The 24841-nt window shown below is 39.6% G+C and overlaps 2 protein-coding genes across 6 annotated transcripts in view; one reads left to right on the plus strand and one right to left on the minus strand.

The window, feature by feature from the left end:
* Positions 1-5228, plus strand: part of UBR1 (ubiquitin protein ligase E3 component n-recognin 1) — a 73754-nt gene extending 68526 nt beyond the window's left edge. For all 5 annotated transcript variants that reach the window (XM_080345069.1, XM_080345066.1, XM_080345068.1 and 2 more), the window contains 5 exons: positions 518-574; positions 979-1056; positions 1684-1854; positions 2043-2144; positions 2625-5228. In XM_080345069.1, coding sequence (XP_080201195.1) covers positions 518-574; positions 979-1056; positions 1684-1854; positions 2043-2144; positions 2625-2766 — 550 coding nt within the window. In that variant the 3' untranslated portion in view covers positions 2767-5228. The remainder of the gene's footprint in view (positions 1-517; positions 575-978; positions 1057-1683; positions 1855-2042; positions 2145-2624) is intronic.
* A 6289-nt stretch (positions 5229-11517) lies between these two features.
* LOC308040830 (photoreceptor outer segment membrane glycoprotein 2) lies at positions 11518-17803 on the minus strand (the record flags this gene model as incomplete). Its single annotated transcript, XM_080345200.1, has 3 exons — positions 11518-11784; positions 13206-13452; positions 17223-17803. 3 exons carry the CDS (start codon positions 17801-17803, stop codon positions 11518-11520), a joined length of 1095 nt encoding a protein of 364 aa, XP_080201326.1.
* Between the last annotated feature and the right edge of the window lie 7038 nt (positions 17804-24841).

The raw sequence follows: 24841 nt of genomic DNA on the forward strand, positions 1-24841 counted from the left end.
CTGGCTCCATCCTTGTGACGCTCAACTCTGTTTGGCTATTCTAGGCAAGCATACAACATGAAATAAAGTATTGTAAAATAACCACTAGGTGATGGTTATTAAATCAAAGCAATAAATATTTTCTTAGCAGAATGTATGATATTTTCTTTCACTGTGGCTTTCAGCCAATATATTCCAAAAAGAGCTGTGTATTTTAGCCCATTTTCACTTTGAGAACTTCGATATATCTGGAGACTCCTCGTGTTTTTTCACTCCGTGCTAACACTCTGTTTTCATCTGCACATTGATAACTTTGAACGTTGTTTTTCACATAGGTTTTTCTCTTGTTTACAAACTGAAATTCTTTTCCCGAAACAAAACTGTAAAGAATAATTGTTTCTACTTGTGAAGTTTTAGCTGGAACTGTCTTTGCTTTATCTGTGCTCTGCGTGTGCTTATTGCTTGCGAGTTTAGTTTACTGATCTTGAATATATATTATTATCAAGCACTAACTTCTCCAAACATTTCTTTGACCTAGATGGTGTGCTGACCCAATGGTGTTAAGTTGTTTGAAGGGGAAAAGCATTGCAGTAAGGTTAGTTTGTTGGTTTCGTTGTTGTTTCTTATTCTGTTTTTGACTTAAAACTATTGGAAGTATGAATTGCTTGTTGTGGGCAAGTTAGAGTGCTTGTATTTTCTTCTTCTACTAACAAAAGTACATTTCTCTTGAAATTATTTTGTGTTATTCCTCATGCAGTGACTCTTCACTGAGAATGTATAACATTCTTTAGACAAGTTATGTAGGAAAAAACCAAAAGCTAACTTAAGCTCCCATGTGGAGCATCTCGCTTGGGCTTCTAGGACTGAAGAGTTGCTCTAGAACTGCAGAAGTTTGCAGAAAGGACTGAAAGTTTAGCAGGACAGTGATTGACCGCTACCCATTCTGTTCTTTGCTGGGATCTTTCTTATTCTCATAATAGTTCTTTTTCACTTACCCAGGTATCCTAGGAAAAGAAATAGTTTAATAGAGCTTCCTGAAGACTATAGCTGCCTTCTGAACCAGGCCTCTCAGTTTAGGTAAGATATGACATATTTACTTGTATTGCTAGGTGTTTTTTCACTTTTATTTTCTTAGAGTTACTGTAACTGGTGTTAAAACTGTACAGAAATGATTTTGCAGAGTGAAGGCATTATTATGGCTATATTGGCCAATATTTGCACATGTTCATTTTAAATCTGAAACACAACTGCTTACTAAATTAAGTCACTTGTGCTTGATAGGGTAATGTGTAAAATTATTACAGCTTAATCTGATGATCATTTTTCCCCAGTGCAATTTGCATTTTGTTTGGCCATAGGCCTGCAAATTATTTTTGCACTGGACTCAGCGAGCCCAGAAGTTTGACACTGCTTTACGCCAGGAAGGGCAAATCATAGGGTAGTTCAGGCTAGAAGGGACTTCAGCAGATCATCCAGTCCAGCTGCCTGCTCAAAGGTAAAATATTTCAAGCAACGTAAAAAGAAAGCCAGAGGTGGCAGATATGTGAAATATTGTTATGACATAGTGTGTCTTAGGTTTTTGTTTGTTGGTGGTTGGTTTGTGTAAGCATTTTGTTGTTGTTGTTTTTAAGGACCATTATCCATAGTTAATGTTTATTTTTAAGTTTAATTCCTGCAATATCATTCTCATTGCACTTCTTCTAGGTGCCCACGGTCTTCTGATGATGAACAAAAACATCCAGTATTGTGTTTATTCTGTGGGGCTATGTTGTGTTCCCAGAATACTTGCTGTCAGGAACTGGTGAATGGGGAGGAGTTGGGAGCCTGTACTTCTCATGCTCTTCAATGCGGAGCTGGAGTTTGTATGTTTCTCAAGTAAGTAGCGAGCCAGAGTTTAACGAAATAAAGGGAAATATTTGAATGTCAAAATTCACAGGATTGTCAAAGCACTTGATTCTTTTTGTCTGAGATGAAAAAACATTGCTTTGCCCTAAAATATAGCTCACCAAAAAGTTAAGAGCTTGCTGGGAGTTGTATTTTAAATTAGCTATTTTTTCTTTAAGAATCAGGGAATGCAAAGTTGTCCTCATTGAAGGTAAAACCAGGGGCTGCTTATATCCTGCTCCCTACTTGGATGAATATGGAGAAACAGATCCAGGTCTGAAGTAAGTGTTTGACTTTGTTTCTTTCTGTGTTTCCATTTTGGTTTCTCTTTCTTTCTTATTACCCATTACACAACATATTCTTCCCGCTGGCATGTACAGCGCTGTCATATGTATCTCACCCTGGTGAGCTTGTTTATTATAACTTCAAATTCCCAATGGCAGTTTCCAGTCATGAGTGGGTCATTCATAATGAAAAAATACACTTTTTTGGTACTGTTAAACTTTCTTACTTTTCTGAAGTGTGCTTTGTGTGCTTTTAATCAGAAATGTGCAACAGCTACCATTGCTGAAACGGCAGTCATTGCTTGTCATATGTAGATTTCTTTTCATTTCCAATAGACTTGTTGGAATTGGTGCTCATACAAGTATTTAGTATTTTCTGGGTATTGTTGAGAGTGCTAATACTAGACTATTAATGGAACAGTTTGTGAGTTGTTATTCTGATATGCTTACTGGGTATTCCTTTTTTCTTCTATGAAGAAGAGGCAACCCCCTGCACTTATGTCGGGAGCGGTACCGGAAGCTGCATCTACTGTGGCAGCAACACTGCATCATAGAGGAGATTGCCAGGAGCCAAGAAACGAATCAGATCTTCTTTGGATTCAACTGGCAACTGCTCTGAGTCTCTTGGTTTTTAGTGAAAACTCTTGCCTTTGGCAGTGCTTTGGAAAAGGGAAGGAAGGTGGCAGTAAATAATTTACTCTCAAATGGATTCTGTAGTATTTCAGACACAGTTAATGGATTCTCTAGGTTGGATGTAATACTGGTATGTTGAAACAGAATCTCACGTCATGTGTTTTGTTCTTTTTTCTTTTTTTTTTTCTTCACAAAAGAAAACCGCTTTATATAATTATTACCGAATATTCAGGTCCAGAAATATTTCCACTTTTTTTGAGAAGTTGTAATTGTTTCACATATTTTGATGAGGGCAGCTTCACAAATGCTGTACTTTGGGGCACATACCACATTTCTGTCTCTTCCACGCCTTGAGAATATACCTGGATGGTGTTGATACGGAAAAGCATCCTTTACTTTCTTCCTGAGTTCTTTTCCAAAGCTTTTAAATAGGTCAAGATCTGTGGCGTAATATTGGAGTGGAAGTGGTGCCAGGCCTTCAGTAATCTGTAGCAACAGGTACAACAACCATTGAGTTGTACAGAAAAAGCCTGTGTTCAGCTGTATCCTGGGATTTGATGAAGAGTTTTCATTAATGAGCTCTTTAAATGAGAAGTGTGGGATAGAAGGTGCATGGGAGAATTACCATCTTGCTTGTTGCATCAAAAAAATAAAATCCGTGCTTTTTGTATTGCCAGAACTGCACTTCAATGAATTTGTTCTCTATTAATGTATCCTAAGAGATCTGGGGCTACACCATTTGGCCAGGTTGTGGTTAGTTTTATTCTTCTACAGTTTATACTCTGAGATTGTCCCCAAGAATCAAATGTGACAATATTGTGTGGTACTTGCAGTGCAGCTCTGCAAGTTACACAAGAGCCAGAGACTTCAGTGAAGCTGATGACCTTCAAAGCTCTCACTGGACTAAAATCAAGGCCCAAAAGCAGCAAGTTTTAGAATCAGAAATAAGTGTGTTTGCCTGTATTTGATGAATTTTCCACTCTTCATCCTCTGTCACTTTTGTTTGGAGTTCTGCCTGCATAAATGATATAGTGGGGGTTTGGGGGGGTGTTCTGTGCCAGTTAGAGCAGAAAAGGGAAAACCAGGTGGCAAAGTCTCTTGGCCCTTCAGTAGTCCATAGCACGTCGTGATTCAGCTCTCAATGACATGTAATTGCGCTTCAGTTCTAAATGTTTGTTGTTCTCTTTTCTGAATTTCAACCATAATATACATGAGAGAATTAGTAACGTGATGGATAAAAATACTTTCCCAGGAAATTCCACTTCTGTGTGAAAGGTTTAAGTTGTCAATACTCAAAATTTCCCCACCACTTTGCTATTTGGATTCTTTTCTTGTCATTTTAACAAGGCTTGCAAGGGGAGCTTTTCAAATTAATGTCTGAGAGTGTGTTTTTGTGTGATTTTTTTTTTTCCCCCTCATTGTATGAGAGTAGAATCACAAGTAATGATTTAGATTTAAATATCATTGTTCTCTTCATTTTTAAAAGTTTTTAGAGTATGTGCAAGTGCACTGAACAGCACCATAACTCCTCTATAAAAGGAATACCAACGAACTCAAATATTGTTCTGATTTAAAATACTTTTAAAATAACTTTTGCTGTAATACTTCCCTGGTGAGATAAATAGTTGTCTTTGGTATATTTTTCACCTATTCTGTTTCTTGCAATTAAAACCATTCTCCTTATTTTGATTCTTTCAGATTTTAAACCTGAATATGAAACTCTTTAAAGACAAATGTTAATTCTGTTAGTCTTCTCTAAAATGTTTTCTTAGAAGAACAGTTGTCATGAAAACTTACATGCACTGGCAACTTCTAAAGTCATCGAAACACTTCTTGCCAACAAAAATACTGGATTAAGACTAGCAAATGTATGCCTCATTGATACCAAAACCGTATTCACTTACTGTTTCCCTCTGATATTTACCTATTCATGTATCAAAAACTTTCATTTCCCTTGCTTCCCTTCACTGATACAAAAATTCCGTTATCAAATAAGCAGTGAGATAACTTGATTTTGTTTGCTTCCTGAACTGTAGCATGTAACGACAGGAGCTGTTCCGAGCTGGTGAGTTCGTGTTTAAAGGCCTAGAAATCTCTTAGTAGGTGAAGAAGTGGGAGAGGAAAGTTGCATCTTTCTATGCATTTGCACATGCTAATTTAGCAAATGTACTCCCATATCATTCACTGACTGGTGTGGTCATCTTTCATTTCATAAATTACTATGCAGTTTTTTTCACTGTGATTTTAATCTGTATTTAGTGATCGCAAGAAGCTTATGCCACTGATTTCTGTTCCATCCAAGCTGACAGAGAAGTTATTTGATAATGCACATATTGGTATCTTTAATTGCAAAAATGTAAATTTGAAACTTGTATAATGTTCTTGTGCTTTTGAAATAAAATATCTTGTATATGTATATTTAAAAAAAGGAAATAAATAACTTCTCATAGATTATTCAGTTTTTATTTGGAGGTGCTTTAACACTTCACAGTTCATTTTACAAGAGCATTATAGCAGCGTCTGTCAGTATGGAAAGGGGAAGAGTTAGTAAATGGTTGGTAAACAATACCAGTTATCCCTGTAGTCCCTACCATCGTTGTACCAGTTAGTAATGGTGGCACACTTTTTGTTTAAAGAAATATTCCACTTGAAACTTGTCTGAGTATGTTACAGCTGCAGATTCCTGCTATGTCTACCTCAATCTGTAAAAGAAGTCTGAAGCACAGGATTTAGTATTTAGATGTCCTTACATGGATTACTTGAGTGATTCTGGTTTTGTAGCTTCTCAAAGCAGAACTGATTGCCCTATCTGTCAGATGCTCAACCTCTAGCAAGGGGAAGTTTGTGGTGTTGGTCTAACGTGCTGTGTGATACATGGGAGGGGATTAAAAAAAAGTGGTTTATTACAGAGCTAAGCAAATAGCCAATAAATCTTTTACATAGACACGGCCAGTTCTTCTTGCCCCTCCTTCCATCACCAGCTTCTGGCTGACATCCCTTACTCACTGCTTTGTTGTATCTTCGGGCACGATTAAGCTCACAGAGTTTAGGTGTTGATGATGTTGCTCTCTATGATTACTCTGAGTAAAGCAAATGTTTTTTAAGAAACAATTCCTGTAAAAGTGAAGGTAGATCGATGGTAGTCTACTGGAAAAAATGTTCTGAAGAATTAGGAAGGGGAAAAAAAAGCCACAGCACCATTTCTTGCATAGTGAGAATGTCAAAGGTGCAACGTACAAGTGTAGAAAATCATATAAAGGAGGATTTGGGCTATTGTATTTACTTTGTGGTTGAAATCCACTTTATTTTCTAGATCATATCCTTGAATAATCTCCATTGTAAATTAGTCAGATTCATGATACAACATCTAGGTTAGTCACTTAGATTCTTTTAATCTATTACCGGAAAAGATCTTCAAGGACGCTTCTTTCGAAAATGAAAGTTGCTTTATTTCTGTGGCACAATCTCTTATTTGTTTTGATCTAAGTAATTTTTGCAGGCAGGCTAAATTTGGGGGTTCATAGAGAAAACAAGAAGTCTCTCTATACAAGTCTCTCAAACCCAGTTATTTCTAATCGTAGCTATGTTTCTGTAAACTTACCTTTTAGTATGGTTGAAAGTGTAGATGAAAGAGAAGCACTGTAGAGGAGGTATGCACTGAAGGAGAGCAAGCTGAAATACCAAGGGATTATATACATTATTTTGCAATGCTAAGTAAGAGAGACCAGGTACGAAGTTGAACATGAAACATGAAAACTGGACCCGAGTTTTCTTTTTATTTCTGTGTGACTATTGTTAATGAGATCCGTGTCAGGAAAAAGGACTAGAGGTTGTGGCATTTAATTACATCTTGTTAAACAACTTAGAATCCATCAAACTTCATTTAGGAGGTTTCCAGGCTTCATGCTTGAGCGAAAGAACCTCCACAAAATGTTGCGGAGCAGGTAGTGGGGACTGTGGATCTGAAGATCAAGTGCTTGCTATATTTGTGAAGGTCTGTGGTTGGTCTTTTTCAGCAGAATGCAGAACCTTGTGTCTCCTGCCTCCTCATAGTGCCTGGCATGTAATATTAATGTCTTTGGGTACAAGTCTTGGGATGCAGCCTATTGCTTGGAGAGAGGTTGTCCCAGTGCTCCAGAGCTCCTGCTTGAAGGCAGCCTGAGGAATAATCCACTCTGGATGATGAAAGCCTCCTATCTTCTTCCATTTTCTTTCACGTATCATGCCGACTTTTACAAAAAGTGGCAAAGCCAATGTTATCTCAATCTCATGATACTGCAGGTGATCTAGGAATATATATTGTCCCAACTCAGGCGTCTACAGAACTTCATTGCTCAGGGTGATGTACGTGCTCCAGTCAGTCTGGCTCTGCTCACCGACATGCAGGAGCAGGATACGATCATCCCTCTAAGTGACGGTCTCCTCCTAAATAAGGACTCACCTGTGGTGCACGAGTTTCACGCTTTTGTGGTTCTTTGCGTGTGATGCCCTGTAGTTCAGCAGAGCCTGAACTGTTCCTGTAGTGGCAAACTGATCCAAAGCAAATGCGAACCAAATGATTTGTAACATTTTAAATATTGTGATTCTTGTGTTGTAGAGAACTGCATGATCGTATGTAATTAAAAAAACAAAAAAAAAGTTTCCAGAAGAGGGGTTTCCAGCTTCTGAAGAAATGTGCTGTGCTCATTTTTAAAAATACCAATGAAATTCTAAATGTGCCATATTTGTTTGTTTCTTATTAATTATTTTTTCTTTATGATCAATCTAGAGCAAGTGTTTTCAGTGGTAATCAGGAAGCTTTAAGGGAAGAGCATCGTAACTGCACTGTTGTAGTGCCTTCACCAGAAGCCCAACATTAAAATGTGGTTTTTGTTTTGTGGTTTGCTTTGTTTGTTTGTGTGGTTTTGTTTGGTTTTGTGGGGTTTTTGGTTTGTTTTTGGTTTTTGTTTGGCTTTGGTTTTTGTTTGGTTTGCGGTTTTGTTTGATTTGGAGTTTTGTTTGGTTTTTTTGTGTGTGGTGTTTCTTGTTTTGTTTTTAATAACGAACTTAATAAAGAATACAGTTTTATGCATAGGTGAGGTTTATGCATAAGCGTGTTCCATGCTCTGGAAGTTGCTGTTGCACAAATGTATTGTTATTAATTCTGACCGGATTAACCATTAATAACAAATAGGATAAGAAGCGTCCCCCCAAATCGTATTTATTTCTGTATCTGAGCAGATGCTCCAGCTTAAAGGCTTGACTTGCTAATGCCATTTGTGTCTTTATAAATTACGGAGAATTAAAGACAGAGTCAGGGCTGCCACCCGTGTTTGTGTCATTGATCCAGTGGCTGTGCTGTTTAACGCTGCGGGAAGCGCAGGCTCTGGTGACAGGGGCTGCAGGGCAAGCTCAACACGCAGGGTGCGCTGCCACTGGCTGAGGAAAGTAATCCAGGCAAAGTGAAGAAGAAAGCGTGTATTTACTAAAGTAAAATTTACCTTGAGTACTGTGAAATGAGCTATTGTCTTTTTGTAGGATATCAGTGTCGATGGGGACTCTGCCTGTGCAGGATTGAAATGAACAATCTGATGACCAAGTGATGATGATGTGTGTGCTGATACTCAGTTAATGGCACAAGGGATGACGCTGCCACCACCGCAGGTTTTGACACTTGGCTGAGACACAAAGGTTGACTTGCCACATATCAATTATTCTTTCATGGCAAAATGCGTCCTCTTCATAGAAAAGTTAACGTGCTGCGTGGGGGCCGTAGAAAATGTGTGGCCGGACAGTTCTACCTCTGCTCTTGGTGCTGATGTGATACAGCAACTGCCGCGTGGAGTTTCTGTGTCTTTCCATTGATGCTCAGGCTGGATGATCCTTTTAGTTTGCTCCTCCTCACAAATCTGTCTTGCAGAGCAGACTCTTGACAAATCCATCACACCAGGATCTCCACTAGGGAGTTATCACAGGAGTAAGATCACGTCTATTATAATTCTGCATGCGAAATAGATTACCTGGAGATTACCTCTGTAGTTAAGTGCGTTTTACAATTAGGAAATATTTCCTAAAATACTCGGTAAGATTTCCTTCTTTCCCCTTACCCCCCCTCTTTTTTTCTTTTTCATTTTTGCTCTTATTTGCTGTTTTTATAACCATTTTCATCAAGCTGAACCATTTCTCACTTTATTTTTTTAAAGCATTTTTTAAAATTTGCGTATTCTTACTTAGTCCTCTTGATTCTTTTTTTTTCCTTATGAAACAAATATCCTCTAGATAAAATTTGTGGTTTTCTTCTCTTAGCTGTTTCTGATTATCTTGTACTTTCTGGTAACTGACCAATCTCAAACTGTTTTTCCAAAAGCAGATGGACTACAGTTGTTTTGAGGAAGGGATCGCTATGGCCTGACGCACATGGCACTTTGTGTACTCATTTGAAAACACAAATTGCATTTAAAAAAAGTCACATTCTGTTGCAAAGTCTGATAATTTGCAGTAGATAACTGTCTTTCTTCGTGATCTCTCAAGGTGCTAAAACTTTGCATGTTCTTTTCCAATGCATATCAGCTAATGTTGGTGCTTTTGGTAAGGCTCAGGACACCGTGGTGCTCAGTGTTGTGCAGTAACGCCACAACAGGCTGTGATGTGGAAACAATACTTTTGGCTCTCAGAAATGTTTCACAGAACTACGCACCGGTTAAGTTTAATTTCACGCAAGACAAAGTGAGTGAAATGAGGACTAGATGCAGGCAGGCAGGGAAATGCAGTGCAAAGGGAAGAGCTAACGTAGATCCTAGGAAGGGAAGTTTCAGCTTACTAATCTAATATAATTGCTTGAAGGAATCAGACGTTGAGCCAGTCAGTATAATGTTGAATTGAGAAAACTGAATATGGTCCTCCAGCTAACTCCTAGAATTAGAAGCAGCTGTCATGACATTAAAAGGAAGATCCAGTCCAGCAGCAAAATAGAAGATTAAATGGTGTATTTTCACAATGGAAGAAGCTTAAAAGTTGAATTCCACAGAAATCTGAATATTTTTCTTCCTGTTCCACATTTTCAGAAGTGATCTGAAAAGGGGAATTACAAAGTGACAAATTCTGCCAATGATGCAAGGATATTAAATTAAAAAGCTTATTTTGAATATTTACAGGAGGCTGTTCTGAAACTTAGTGGTTGTATCATAACAAGTTTCAGTTTGGATAAATGCAAATGAATATACCTGCGCAAAAACTAACATCTCACAATATGGTTTTATATTCATATCAATTCTTTTTCTTGGTATATTTATAGATCTTTAAATATGTTTCCGAATGCTCAGGAACAGTCAAAAGGTTAAGAAGTGACAGGAATTCTTCAGAAAGGGACAGAAAATCAGTTTGGTTCATGATGGCTTCAGCTCTGCACATGCAGCGCTGTTCATGTAAAAATAGTAAATGGAGGAGAGTGACAACAATTATCAAAGATGTGAAGCAACTTCTGTAGAAGATTAAATAGCGACTGCTTCTAACTTGGAAAGGGGTGTAACATCAGAAATGGCACGGAGAAAACAAACAAGGAACATCCACCAGCTATGCCCTATACCGTGAGTAATGGGATACTCCATTAAGCTGTCAGGGAGTCAACAAATGAAGAGAAACGGTTTTTCAAACAACGCAGAATTGAATAATGAGAAATTAAACTTTGAAGCTCATTGTTGTAAATGGTTTGGGTGTCAAAACCATGAATTGGTTGTAAAAAATACTATGCAAATTCACAGGGAAAAAAAAGTCCACTGAGATTTATTGAAACCCTGTGATACAAAACCCCTCTGTACCCACCAAGTTCCCAAACACCTGTTTCCTGGAAGCGGGGAGGCTTTGTCACAGGAACAACTACTTTCCAATGGTCTTGCTTCTCATCAGCCTTTTGCAAAGCGTCTGCTGCTGCAGAGACGCCCCGCTCCCCACACCCTGCCCAGGCCTTTGCTGTTTGTAACATACTTAAGTATAGGCCTAAAATTTCAAGCGGTGAAGCAATTGCATTTGAAATGACAATCATGCGTGTAAGCCAGCCTAAATTACAGTAGAGATTTTTATATCACACACTTTATTTACAATATCTTATTTTGGTATAATTCTTGCTTATTCTAGTGTCATAAAAGAAAATATTGTTTGGACAGGTAAAGGATTTTTTACTGTTGCTTTTGTACAACTTCAAAAGCAGGCATAGTTCTGCTTTGAATATCACAGTGATAACTTCTTTTACCTGATTATACACAAAGAACACACAAGCTCCCCAAAGTTATATTTGGACAACGTATTATTCACAACAGTAAGAAGTAAAATATTTTATTTGGTGTTTTATCACCTATTCTGTATCTGTATGTTTTTTCCTGCTTGCAATATTACTATTAACGATGCGCTACAGTCATAGGGCGTCCTGTAACTACAAGTGCCTGGGCTGTAGGCGCCTTTCACTCTGGGCGCTGACAAAGTTCTTGGAACGTGATGGGAGAGCTGTCAACCAATCTTTGTCTTCATTCATTCCAAATAATCCCTAATATTTCAGCCCCTGGATCTGTGTAAACACTTCTGAAATTAGGAGCTTTTTAACATTAAGGATCACCAGTATTTGTTTTAGGGTAAGTATTTGCTTGTTTTTAAACTTGTGCTATCAGGTGTTACTCAGGATTTCAATACCCCAGCAGGAGCTGTCAATTTGTTTTCTTGAGCAGAGAACTCCTACACTTGTGATGTCATTTATTTGAAGCTGTGCCTAGCTAGCTGCCGGGATGCATTTTGTCGTGATGTTGGATTTGCCACAGTTCGTGTTTTGAACATCAATGTTGGGGTCATTCATGCCTGACACAGTGGAGATCTGGTTGGCTTTGCCGAGGTTCTTAATGATATTGATGTTGTATTTGGCAGTTTCCACAAAGCTGTTTTCTAGTAACCAACCGTCCGATTCACCCTCCAGGTCTCCCAGCAGCAGGACGTTCCTCATGGCTGTTTGTAGATACCGGACACCAATAAGGACACAGAGCTGTAAGAAACAGTTAATGGTTAAACAGGTTAAACTACAGCCTCAATCCTACCACTAAATCAGCATTCTGACTTGTGTATTTACAGGGCTAATAATTAATATTGAGTAAAGCAGACAAATTCTTTATCCCAGTGATACATCCAACCACTCTCCCAATTACATTTTTTAGAAAGAACAATACCAGGGAGAGATTGATTGATTCTCTTTCTGTTCTTCAGGTAGCCTTCCCACTTGCGTATTATTAGCATGTAAATATCTAGAATTATTCAGGAACACTGCAGCCTCAGAGACTACAACCAACTGATGTAGAATGGATGATCAATTAATAGAACCATCAGTCACAAGGAAAAGTCACTAGTCTGTTAGTTTCTGTAGATTTTTTTTTTTTCCACTGACACCGATTAAGTTCAGATTTCTTCCAAGGAGTTTAATCATTCATATGTCAGCCACATGTGTCCTACATGCCAATGCATTCAATTTAAGTAGTAGCTCAAGTGTAAGTTTGGGAAAAGCTCCACTTCCATAGTTCTGTAGGAAATGAGCGTTAGCAGATTGTCAACGTTTAAAGGAGCTCTGACAGCAGCAGGCTCGTGGATTTTTCATGTGCTGACAAAGGCCTCTTGTTTCTGGCACCGCCACCCCCTCTAGCGCTGCTTGAGGACTGCTGTGAACTATTTTAATTATAGTTCTAATATTTATGCAATAGAGCAATAATCAGAAAAATAAAACTTATTAAAAAGGGAAGAAAACTGTATTTCAGCCTATGCCTTTGGGAGGTCCTTCACCTGTGGATGACAACATCCATGCAACTTTCTTTACAGGCACCACCAAAACATGGCATCTTTGCTGATGTATGTACTCGCCTGTGATATGCTATTTTAATTGCATAATAAGCAGTCTAATCTACATCTAACAAGGTATGCCATGTTTGCAAGTTCTGTCTCTATGGTGAAGCTATGTCATGTAAAAAGGAGTCTTTGAGATATTAAAACTTACACTTGATTTTTACTACCAAGAACTGTATTCATCCCAAGGTCTGCTCACATTTTGTATATTCTGTGTTAAAACTGACTTAAAGCAATCGCCTGGTTTCCTTGCAGTTGTGTCACTGCATGGATCACCCCGCATCTGATGCCATAAATGCGTCAGGGAAGGCAATATGCCACAGTCCACTGAAAAAGCTCTGTCAGTGTGCAGAATTATATACCTCATTTCTAATAGTTCTCATTGTCAATTACATTTGCTTCCACGCTGGGGACTTTGAGAAAGTTGTCTGGACTAAAGGAAGACTTTGTTGAAGTGCCTGTGGACTTACAGCAGATACTGAGGCACCTCCCATATATCACACCGTGGTTGTTTCCCATCCTAGAGAGCAAGAAGTCTCTGATGAACCTGACACAGACCATTTTTATGAGACATACCTCAAACAACCAGATAAGCAACGCTGTAATGCCAATGGATCTCATGATAGCAGTGTAGTACTCCAGCAGGGCCTCTCTGCACCCCTTCACCCAGACGTTGAGCTCCTCGGTCAGAAAATCGTAGTTGTAGTGAGCGCTGTTGTTCGTGAGCTGGTACTGGATGCAGGGCCGGGGGGAGCTCGGGTTGCAGCAGCTGAAGGGCACCCCGTCCACCAGGAACTTCCCGTCAACGTTGCTCTTCAGACGGCTGCAACAGGAGAGAAAGTTGGGCATGAGGTGTCTGGTACAGGCAGCAGATGGTGGCTGTGATTGTTATAATAGGATATAACGGAAGTCTACTGCAACTTGGCCTCCCCTAGTAACGAAGGGAGAATGGGAATATACCTATTTCCAACTAGAAAATTGGCTCACTACAGGAAAACCAAGTTTTTAATCTGCTGTATTAAGTGTGGTATCAGTACATTATCTCACATGGTTCACAGTGCTGTGCATGCAACATGTGGATTCAGTGTTCACAGACATGCTGCCTTTCTAGGTATCTTTGTGCTAAAAACAGTAAAGACAATTTCTGAACTTGTTTATCTTGGTGGAATTCTTATGGAACCTATGGCTCTAGAAATCCTGTGTTTCACTACTTCTACTTCTACTTCTAGCATTCCTTAAGAGAGAACCTGACCCAGGAACAGCTTTGCACACCGCAGGAACCACTGGAAATTGTCCCCTGGCATTTCATCATCACACCCACGTGCGCTGGCTGGGACGGCACGTGTTTTGAGACTAATTCATAAGGGAGTTTCTACTTCTTGTAACTATACCTTTTGTAACTTTTGAAATTACTTGTGTTAATTGTTAAAAGTTATCCCTTTCCTTACCCTATAAAATCAGGAGAAAAACAAGTAGGAAAAGAAGAAAGATAAAGAAATAGGAGGGAGAAAAAAATAATAGGATGGAAAGAGCACACAGCCTCAGATTAACCATGAGTTTCTGGAACAGTTAAATGAATCCTTGACATCCATCTTCCTTGTATTACCTGCTCTTTAGCTAGTGCATTCTTGGGAGGGCTTCTGCTTCCGAGTATGCTCTTCAGTGAAATAGATTTTTCAGAAACTGGAGAGTATATAATGTGATGAGAGATGCTCTCGCACTCTAGGGCAGTAGCTTCTAAGCACGTATCTATTTTCACGCTCATTGCAAAAAGCTTATTTCTCGAGAGAGCCCCGCAGGTGAGAACCGTGGCCTGTTTTAATAAAGCCCAAGCCCTGTAGCCTTTGTTAGGGAGCCAGAACACATGAAAGATGACTTTCTGTTAGATATCCAGCTTTCACCATTTGCTAAGAGTAGAATTTTTAATATTTTCCAAAGCTAATTCTCATTTATTAACTTTTACAAATCATATTTTCCTGTTCCACCACAGATGATCTAAATTAAAGGGAGTCATCACAAGAAGCTCCTCAGGTGAAGAGAAGCAGCAGAAACTCTGCTGTTCAATGTTCTTTTGGGACTAAATGTGTCCTTCAGAGTAAACAGAAGCTGCTGGGAAGCTCCTCGGTGTTAGTGGCTGTGCTGGGATGGCAAAATAATTGCTTCCATTTTATTGCTGTAGGCCTGCTAAATACAACCTGCCTTCTTTATTTTTCCGCTTTGGCAGGGGGTGGAGTGGCGGTGATGCATTTTGTTTTGTTCAACATTCTGTCAAAAATATCTTTCTCAAAGATTTTACCAAACACATCAGGAAGTTCATCTGCCTTTTCCCACCTAGCAGCAGGTTAGGCATGGACTCCTCTCCATTTTAAAGTCTAACTCTTCCCTTTGTGGCCGTTGTCCTGATAATGACAACAGGACAAAATCAACGCAAAAGAACACAAATAATCAGACTGGAGTGAGCCAGCAGGGTAATGGGCACAGGCAAAACCACTCGCTGGGAGGAGAACGAGGAGGGAGCCAGAGAGGAACAACAGGGAAGGATCAAATGTGGGAGGAGAAGAGAAACCTCCCCGAGGGAGAGGAGGGCGGCTGGCACCTTGTGAAAGGGACGCTTCGACCCGGGCCAGCAAAATGCCCTGTGTATTTCAGTGACATACCCAAGTATAGGACAAAATGGTTAAAATACAATCTCTTAAACTAGGTCCTTAAGCTTTTATTTTGATCCCAAGCATCCATTTAATTATTTTTTTTTCTTCCTGCCACATGTGATAAAGAGGAATCTTCCTCCTGCTGCCAACAAGATCAGTTTCCAGACATGGGTTATGTCCCCCCCGCTATTGCCTTTCTTCTGCTACTGGCAAACTAAATAATGGTGTATCTCAGTACTGTTATAAGTCCTCAGTACAGAGCTGAGGGAGTGAGCCATTCACTGCTATTTGTTGTTGTAAATCAAAGTTGTTATGGTATTGTATAGCAAAACTTGCTTTTGAGACTATAAAAAGATTATTTTTACCCAACCCAAGCAATAATATAATTGTACTGCTGTAACCTGCCCTGTCCTCTCACCGTTCCCATTGATTCTCTCATTTCTTCTCACATTGTGGTGCTGGCAACACAGATATCAAAGTGAGGGGAGGGAAGAGGATTGTGAAGAAAGGTGAAAAGTTCAGTTTTGCAAAGGTTACGTGTGAGTGGGCAGTATGTCTGTTCTCAACTGCTTTGCCTCTTAATGAACCAAGAATTGACTGACATACAGTACAAGATGAAACTAAGAAAAATATTTGGTTCCTTCTCCATCCCTTCTGAACATCACCAGCTGGGCTTCGCTTCTAACTATTTCATATCAAATGTATCACTACCAGATTTTTTGGAGATCATAGGATAATTTGGTTATACAGCATCAATTTGGGATTCTAGTAAAGATAGAATTATCCAGGTTATATACAGTAAAAGAAATTCTGCTGTGTAATTACTTCCCTCACACACATTTTACTGGCATCTTCTGTCTATGTGGGGCAAAAACTGACTATAACAAAAACTATTTTCAAAGTAATGGCAGAGCACAAGTGACCCTGCAGAAGAAAACAGAGTTTATCTAAGACCCTGGGTAAAACAATACTGTTCCTGCATGTCTCACAGAAATAGGTGTTTTACTTTTGTCCTCGCAATAAGATACTATTCTTAAGTTCCTCTGGACCATCTTTGTTGTCTTGTCACTTTTCAGTGCAGAACCAGGATTTAAAGCACCTCTTGGGTCAGCCTGCTCTGTGCCACCGCCGCTTTCCACCTTCTCCCTCGAGAACCCTTGTTCTAAAGCTTCATTTCTTTCCACAGCCAACTGCCTCACACATGCCGATGCCCTCTTGTCCGTATTCTCCCAGGTCCTGTCCTCTGCTATATTCGCAGCTCTGTATATTTGCTTTGCTGTCATGGCAGCTTCACGTTGCAATTTCTGTGACAGTAAGGTCTTTGGTCTCCCTTAATCTGGCTTTGTTGTCACTGAGTTTTAAGCTCAATGAAACAGAACACTTGACAAATGCCTGTCAACCTTTCTGTGTTTGTCTTTCCCAGGAGGACCACAGAGCTACGTTGCTCTGATCAGTGAAGACTCTTTCCAGTTTCACAAGAATTGCTACATATCAGAGTGTTTTTTCAAGTGTTTTTATCCTCCTTTTTAATGCAGTCTACCTCGTGTTGGCAGTTTCTCACATGTGAACGCATAGATTTGAACCTGGGTTTGCAAAGTCTAGTATCTTGAAGGAGAAAGAACTTTCAGTGTTTAGGAATGACTGTGCAGTGTATTGATTGTATAATCCCTTTTTCTTTCCATTTTCAGCTCACACATTGAAATTTTCAGGTAGCTAATTGATCACATTAAGAAAGGAAAGATACATCTTTGTTTTGCTTAGCATCCCTAAAAAGCTAACAAAAGACAACTTTTGATTGTGCATGTAGTCAGCATATTTTGTGAATTACATGGTCATTCTACAGTGTTTTGATTGAGACAAAAGTCTAGTAAAAAATAGTATCTACTTTGCATTCTTGAATGAGTTTTTCTCCTAGAATTTTTTGTTATGGCTAGTAAATACTTACTCCACAACTTCCTTGGAAGCCATATTCAGATAACGAGCAGACACCCACTGAATTTCAAACCAGTCTCTAAAGCCATTGTTTCCACAGCACTGGAATCCAATTTGTAACATATCCACTGTTTTCTTTAAGAAACATCGTCCAGGTATGTCTGTGTCCTTATAGAACTTAATAGCATCCCTCAGTCCCAGATAGAGAGACTCCTCCAGCTCGTTCCTCATGGTATAGCACATCAGAGCACCCACCAGGATGCAGAAGGTAAAACAGAAGGTACACACGATGTATGGCAGCATGACTAGTTTCCATCGAGAGAACTTGTTGGCATCTGAGCAGTCATAGCAGATCTTGCCACCCAGAAAGTTGATGATGCATGCTATGACCCCAACAGAGATCAGCATGTTGGGGAGGGAGTTGACGTCCCCTTTTGCCATCACTTCATTGCGCTTCTTGATCTCTATTTTCAGAAAGAGCCCGAGACTGAAGAGAATGATCCCACTCACTACGGAAACCCAGTTGAGGATCCATAAGATCTGAGCCAGTTTGTCCCTTCTAGTTTTGGTGAATTTTACTTTGAGGACAGCCATAGTCCGATCAGTGTTAGGAAGAGAAGCGTAGGTCAAGGGAAGCTCGTAAGCCGATTAGGAGCATGTATCCGAGGCATGCAGCACAAGTCTGGAGAAGAGACAAGGGGAGAGATTACTGTCTGTTTGACTTGGTATTTATAGAGACTACAGAAAACTCCCTGTACAGCCTCACGCACTCTGAGACCTGCCAAGGGAGTGCCCCTGTGAAATTAATTGCTTACTCTTTTATACAGTGTGAATTGCTTAAAAAAATAAATCTGTATATATATATATTCGAAGGACTGACTAAAGCAATTAAGTGAACAGTAGAACCAATAAGCTCTAAATTCCTATAGATTTTTGCCAAGAGCAATCTTCTGAGCAGATTTTCTGATGACTCGAAGTGAGCTGATGTGCTCTCTTTCCCTCTAGACACGGTGCCTTTCCCTTCTACTTGTTGCCTGTATTTTCTTGATGACTCTAGGAATTTATAGTTCTTAGATTACTGTGCCATGGTCAGATTTGACTTCAAAAGTTGAAGAAGCAGGACAAACCAGCAGATACATACAGCATAATCACATCAGTCTTTTTCCATAGGAAAAAAACCCCATGAAAATAGCACTAGAAACACAGGATCTTATGGGTATTTTTAGTCATTTCATCAGTTATGTGCAGAAAAACATGACTTTGGTAGCAAAAAGCAGTTTTAATCCTACACTTAACCTACTAGGATGTCATCAATCTTGCAAAAACTGGCTGTGCTTATCCACACACACAAGATGTTCAACAGCTTGTTAAACCATCAATGACTGTGTTGGTTTTCTAAACAATATTATCAACATTTTCTTAAGTGCTACATTACTGGTGAACAAACCATCCCCCACTGCATTTTTCCACTTGATCTGCCATAAAAGCAACACCATTTTTATGTGAAGTAACATATCACTCTACCAAAAGAAGCAGAACAACCTCACAACTTAATCAGCAGTTTAAGGTGCTCTCTTTCTCTCTCTACATGATTGCCCTTCCTTCCTTTCTGAAAGTTCTTATTAAAAAAAAAGGGTTTGGAATAGCATGATGTATTAAACGAGGCATGTTTAATCCTTAGGGAATCACTGTTACTGCCTTAACCTCTGCTCCTGCAGCTGAAGTTGTTTGTTCTTTCTCCTTGTCCTGACACCGGTGACAATCACATATCATTCCAACCTGCCTGCCACCTGTAGACTGGTTTTCTTTCTGAGTCCCCAATATTCCGGTCAGAATCCTAAACTTCATTCCTGGTTACACTTTCTGTGACAACCGTGACTTCTTCACTGCCCATTGGAACTGCTTCCACTCTCCTGGCTGGAGACGACTCTGCAGCCCAAGGGGCACTGCAATATGTTTTTGAAGGAGAACCATTTGAAAAATTACAGGAAACTACTTACATATTTAGTAATTTATATCTTGTGTATTTTATTAGCTTGTTTTTGATACACCTGCTCCTGTGTTTGTTATGAAAAGACCTTTGATAACTTCCCATGTGATCTACAGGTTCTTTTGTTTTTCTCTCCAAAGATCAGAATGATGGGCATAAAATATATTCAGAGAGACTTCCCCCGTCCTGAGTTTCAAATCTGTTAGTTCAGAGATTCACAGCTGAAGGAGGACTTTGGTGTTTCAAGGTCTGTCTTCTCCCCGGCTATTAGTGGATCTAAGAAAAGGCACCAGCACTTTTAACCTCCCTACTCTGCAACACTACTCACTTCTCCTTTGCACCTCTCCAGTTCTATCACAATCACAGGCAGAAAGCAGCTAATAGCATCTAAGATCTAAAATCTGTTAGAGTTGGAGCCAATGTGTTTTTGGGGTACATGATGTGGATGTAGAACGATGCTGTGGCATCTCAGCATCAAACCATGAACTTTTACCCTTCTCCAGTGCTTCCGATGCTTTGTGATCACCTTTCCTCAATACATACAAGATATTTTGAGCTCTTCTTTCTTTCCTCCCCAAAAAAGCTGTTCTCAGCATGGTCTTGTACAAATTCAGTAATTTTCATTGGAGTGATCTTTATATTATACAAATCTGTATTTATGTGGTTATACAGTCATCTAATTCCACTAATACAATTGCATTTGAGAACAGTAAAACACAATCCTGTAAATTTGGTGAAACAGAGAAGTATAAGCAGCTTTATTAATGTATAATTATTTTTAAGCTAGTGGGCTCTGCTACTTAACTTCATCTGAGTAAAACTGATATCAGCTAACATGGCATGAAGACCATGTGTAGACAGGCCGTACAGAAGTGGGGCTTCACCCACCCCCAGAAGGATCCACGGCTGCAAGGAAGCTTAACGTGGGGTAAGCAGATTGTTGCAGAGTTCAAAAAGGTAACGGGATCCCAGCATCTTCATCTGTGTATGTCGGAAGGAATCAACTGTATTTGTTTCAGTCATATTAGGATACAGTCAGATATCTTCATGCATTTGAATATTAAAATATTTTAATGCCTGTGAGATTTAATTAATTCCTATTGCATTTGTTTTCTCCTGCGTTTAGAAAGGAAGCTAATTCCCCTCAAAACTATTCATCGCTGTGTATCTTCTGTACAATACACAGAATAGTGTGCAAAAAAATATATTTTTTTCCTACCAGTCTTATTTCCAAAGGTGTTGAGACCAGCAGCTTTCTGACTTTAAAAACAGGGTCTTAATTTTAATTAATGTTAAAGCTGATTATCAGTTATGGTTGAATATTGATTGTGATCATAATGTGATAATCATATCGGTGATCATGATGAATTATTGATTATTGATAGGCACATCTGTACAAACAAGTCCAGAGAACAGTCACTTATAAAATGACAACACTTTATTCACCCCATTCTTCTCTGGCATCCTTCAGACCTCATTTAAAAGGATCATGTGCTGCTGGCACAGAATTAAACCTCCATATGAATTCAGCTGACAGCCTGTCTGCTAAGCCCGGAGACGGCATCTTTGATTGCTTCACCAGTTAAGCAGTTCATGACTTGAACTCAAATAGCTGCAGACAGCTGCTGCAAATAGCTTCATTTGCCCCCGATACTCAGGTCTCGGATCTCACGACAGAGAGAATCTGTTGTGAAATTTCCTCCCTGCTGATACACAGTTCACGCTCAAAGGCCAGTGTACTAGAATGCATCACACACTCTTCATTTCTATGAAATACATGTATGTATTTGCAAAACGCCTCTGTAGTGTTAGGCACACATATAGTTACAATGTCACTGAGAACACCCCACCCGCCAAACATCTTTTGCTTTAACTTTTGAAACAAAGTTGTCAACAGTTCTACCTTTATTTGTAATTCATCTACTCAAAAGGCATTGTTGATTCTGGAAGACATAAATTTGAGCGTTTCTGTCATATTAAAACCATAAAGAAATTTGAAGCTGAATTCCACGAGCCGGAAAACATTCAACCTTGTGTAGCTATTCTGATGTAGCTCCATCCCCCATTTTCAGATGCCTAAAGTTAAAAAAAAACCCGAAAAATCTATGTGCAAGAGCAACTCTCCAAGTTCGTTCCTGCCCTCAGTAATTCTCCTATGATATTGCCAGCTTCCTTGGTGCAATTTTAGTATTGTTTTAAGACCAGATTTCACGGAATATTCACACGCAGCTGCCACAGGTGCCCACACCACAGTCCTCCAGCGGTACAACATCTGCTGTTTAACACGAGCCACACTGCCAGGGAAAGGGGGAATGACGGGCCGGTGCAGGGCAGTGACCACTCATTGACTGACCCCGGCTGTCACTGAAATACCTGAGATTGCACAAAGGATCTTTGCGACAACTGCGCTGCTCCTGAAACTTTGAGTGCATCAAGCCTGGGATAGAGGAATGACTTACCTATTCTGTTCCTGACGAATTAGGCTGTCAGAAACACCAAGCAGAAATGGTTTAGTATTCCCAACTTCTGTATGGATATTTCTCTTGAGATAATTTTTTTCCTATGCTAACAGTTTAATGAATTTATTTTAGATGAGAAGATTCTCTTTCTATCAATACACCATAATCTTATACTTTCCCTGACTGTTCAATGAAGTATTTAATATATTTATTAGCATAAGATGTATTGCAACATGCATGCTGCCATGTAGTAGCATTTTTTGAGCATCATGAAAAAAGTTCTTCCAGCTGAAAGAACTGAAGTGTTCAGATATGAGCTAAAAATGTCATTGTCTTGTTCTGCAATATGTATCTTTTCTTCTCCAAATTAAATGTGCCAGTGGGCTCCTGTAAAACCACAAATACTCCTAGTAGTTCGGTAGAACAAACACCTCTATCGAAGTTCTTAGAAACACCTCACCATTGCACACGAGCCACTCAGGGGTTCGGAAGCATACAGACACAGACATTTTTTCCCCAGCTATGGGAGAGCAAGCAGGATTTTGTTCTGTAAAGGGAGAAATATTTATTTCAATAGAAGATGCCAAAAAAATGTGGAAATCTCTCCTATATTACTGATACTGTTCTCAAGCTTTCCTTGTCTAACTCGCTTCAAATACAGCTTCCATCCGCATACTGTAGCTTTTTGTTTTCAAGATGCCATTTACCTCTTCCTCTGCTATCAAACTCCCAGCTACATAGAACAAGACACAGCACAGCCATTTCTTTGTTTATAAAATTTACCTATTAAGCACAAATTGTCCAAAGAAATTTGGCTTGCAATTTTGTCACAAACAAACCACATTTACCTTACCAATTTCACTAAAATCCATAATTTTAACTAAACACACATTCCTATCTGTAACTTATTGTAAAAGAAACAACGAACCTGCTTCAGAGAACCGAACAAGATCTCAAAACTGGTAACTTGCTGAGTACAAGGGAGAAAATACCTCGATCGGTCATCCTGAGGAGGAGTGAAGTACTGATTTCCTGATGTCTGTGTAGTTCTTCTGTCTTTACACTGCCTCACTGACAGAGATAGAGAAAAAGTCTTCAGCTCTCCTGCCTGTGCTAATCTCTCCCTCATCTCTAATCATAGCTAAGAGATTTATTTAAAGGGTCTTATGCCACCAGCTTAAATACCTCAAAACAGGCCAATTAACTGACAGTGAAGTGAGATCTCACCGACAAAATGGATTCATAGTAATTTCTTTCACCTTTTTATCCCCCAGAGTTTTGGGCTAGTAAGCAAAAGAGACTGTTCTTCAGTACTCTTTAAAGTCTTCATCAGTTCTTAATTTGTTCTTAACAATAAATATAGGTCCAAGAGAGAAAAGGATGAGAATAATGAAACTTTGTGCTTCTGTGAGAAGGGAAAATCTGTTTTGGGCAACCATAATTTACATTCACTATTATGTGCCATACCCATCATTCCATATTTTGTTGCTTTGGATGGAATTCTCTGTCCTTTGTGTATTGACTGTGACTGTGTCCAAGAAAGAAATTCAAGTAACCAAGAACTGTTGGATCATCCTGTATGACTCACGGTAGATTCTGCTTCTGGAACCTTTCCAGGTTCAGGAACAATCTAGTAGAAACCTATGTCCTAGACTCTTTAAAACTTTATCCCAAGCCAGAAGCAAAAGCATTTTGGCACTTCTGAGCCCAGCATGTAGTGATTTATGGGATGGACACAGCTGGGTTGAACTGGCAACAGCAGTGGCAACAAGCTGAGTCTGTAGCAATGCCTGATCAAGATGTGGTGATGTTAGTACCGGAACTGAATCACTAAGCAGGGCCAGGTTTGGTCTACAGGGCCCACAGCATATCAGCAGAGCAGAGAGCTCAGTGAGCACTCACGACTGACTGCAAGGGACCCTGCAACAGGGACTGTAACGTGTATGAATATTCTCAGCAGCATAAACTGTCTTTGCCCAGTTAATGATGAGCAGTAAACTCATACCATGATATTACTGTGATTCGAACTGTGTACTCTGGCAATACACCTCCTCACCTCATTTATGGTCTCATGCTTTTATAAAGACAGACACCCCTCTGCATGCATCGGTATTATCACACTCTCTATTGGAAAGGTGAAAGGTTAGTTATCAGTGCAAGTCAGCCTGCCAAAGTCTTCAGAAAAGCAGAGACTGGAATATCTGACTACAATATTCTAAGAAGAAAAAACAATTAAGACTTGCTCATTTGTCAGAAGTCATTTCATACATTACTGTGTGGAAGAGGGAGACTCATAATTGCCTCCATGGGGTGAAAAATCCCAAGGACGTGTTCCGACAGGATAAAGACATACAGTGAAATTCCGTCCCTCTTCAGTTTTTCTGATACAATCAAACTCACAGCATTCGTTCTGAAAGCCCCATCCAACAATGCATCATCCAATACTGTATGGCAAACTTATACAGAGCCGCTTCCTTGATGTATGGGGGGGCGGTCCCTTGAGCCACACACAGGCTCAATGTGCCCTTTGCTGGCAACTTCAATTCAGAAAAATGTAATTCACCATACCTTCACCTTTTTAAAGAAAATACTTGAAGTAGGGCTTCCAGTTTTCTATCTTGTTTATGTGCTGATGTACAGCACATCCAGGAAGCTTCAGATCAAGAGCATATGTGATACATCTGGGACTTGTTGGACCTACTGCATATGGACCACACAAATCACAGTATCACAGTATCACAGTATGTTCTGGATTGGAAGGGACCTCAAAAGATCATCTAGTCCAATCCCCCTGCTGGAGCAGGAACGCCTAAGTGAGGTTGCACAGGAACATGTCCAGGTGGGTCTTGAATGTCTCCAGAGAAGGAGACTCCACAACCCCCCTGGGCAGCCTGTTCCAGTGTTCTGTCACCCTTACTGAGAAGAAGTTTCTTCTCAAATTTAAGTGGAACCTCTTGTGTTCCAGCTTGATCCCATTGCCCCTTGTCCTATCATTGTTTGCCAACGAGAAGAGCCTGGCTCCATCCTCATGGCACTCACCTTTTATATATTTATAAACATTAATAAGGTCACCCCTCAGTCTCCTCTTCTCCAAACTAAAGAGACCCAGCTCCCTCAGCCTTTCTTCATAAGGGAGGTGCTCCACTCCCTTAATCATCTTGGTTGCCCTACGCTGGACCCTCT

This window comes from Nesoenas mayeri, assembly GCF_963082525.1.
Source record: "Nesoenas mayeri genome assembly, chromosome: 5".
Classification (NCBI taxonomy): Eukaryota; Metazoa; Chordata; class Aves; order Columbiformes; family Columbidae; genus Nesoenas; species Nesoenas mayeri.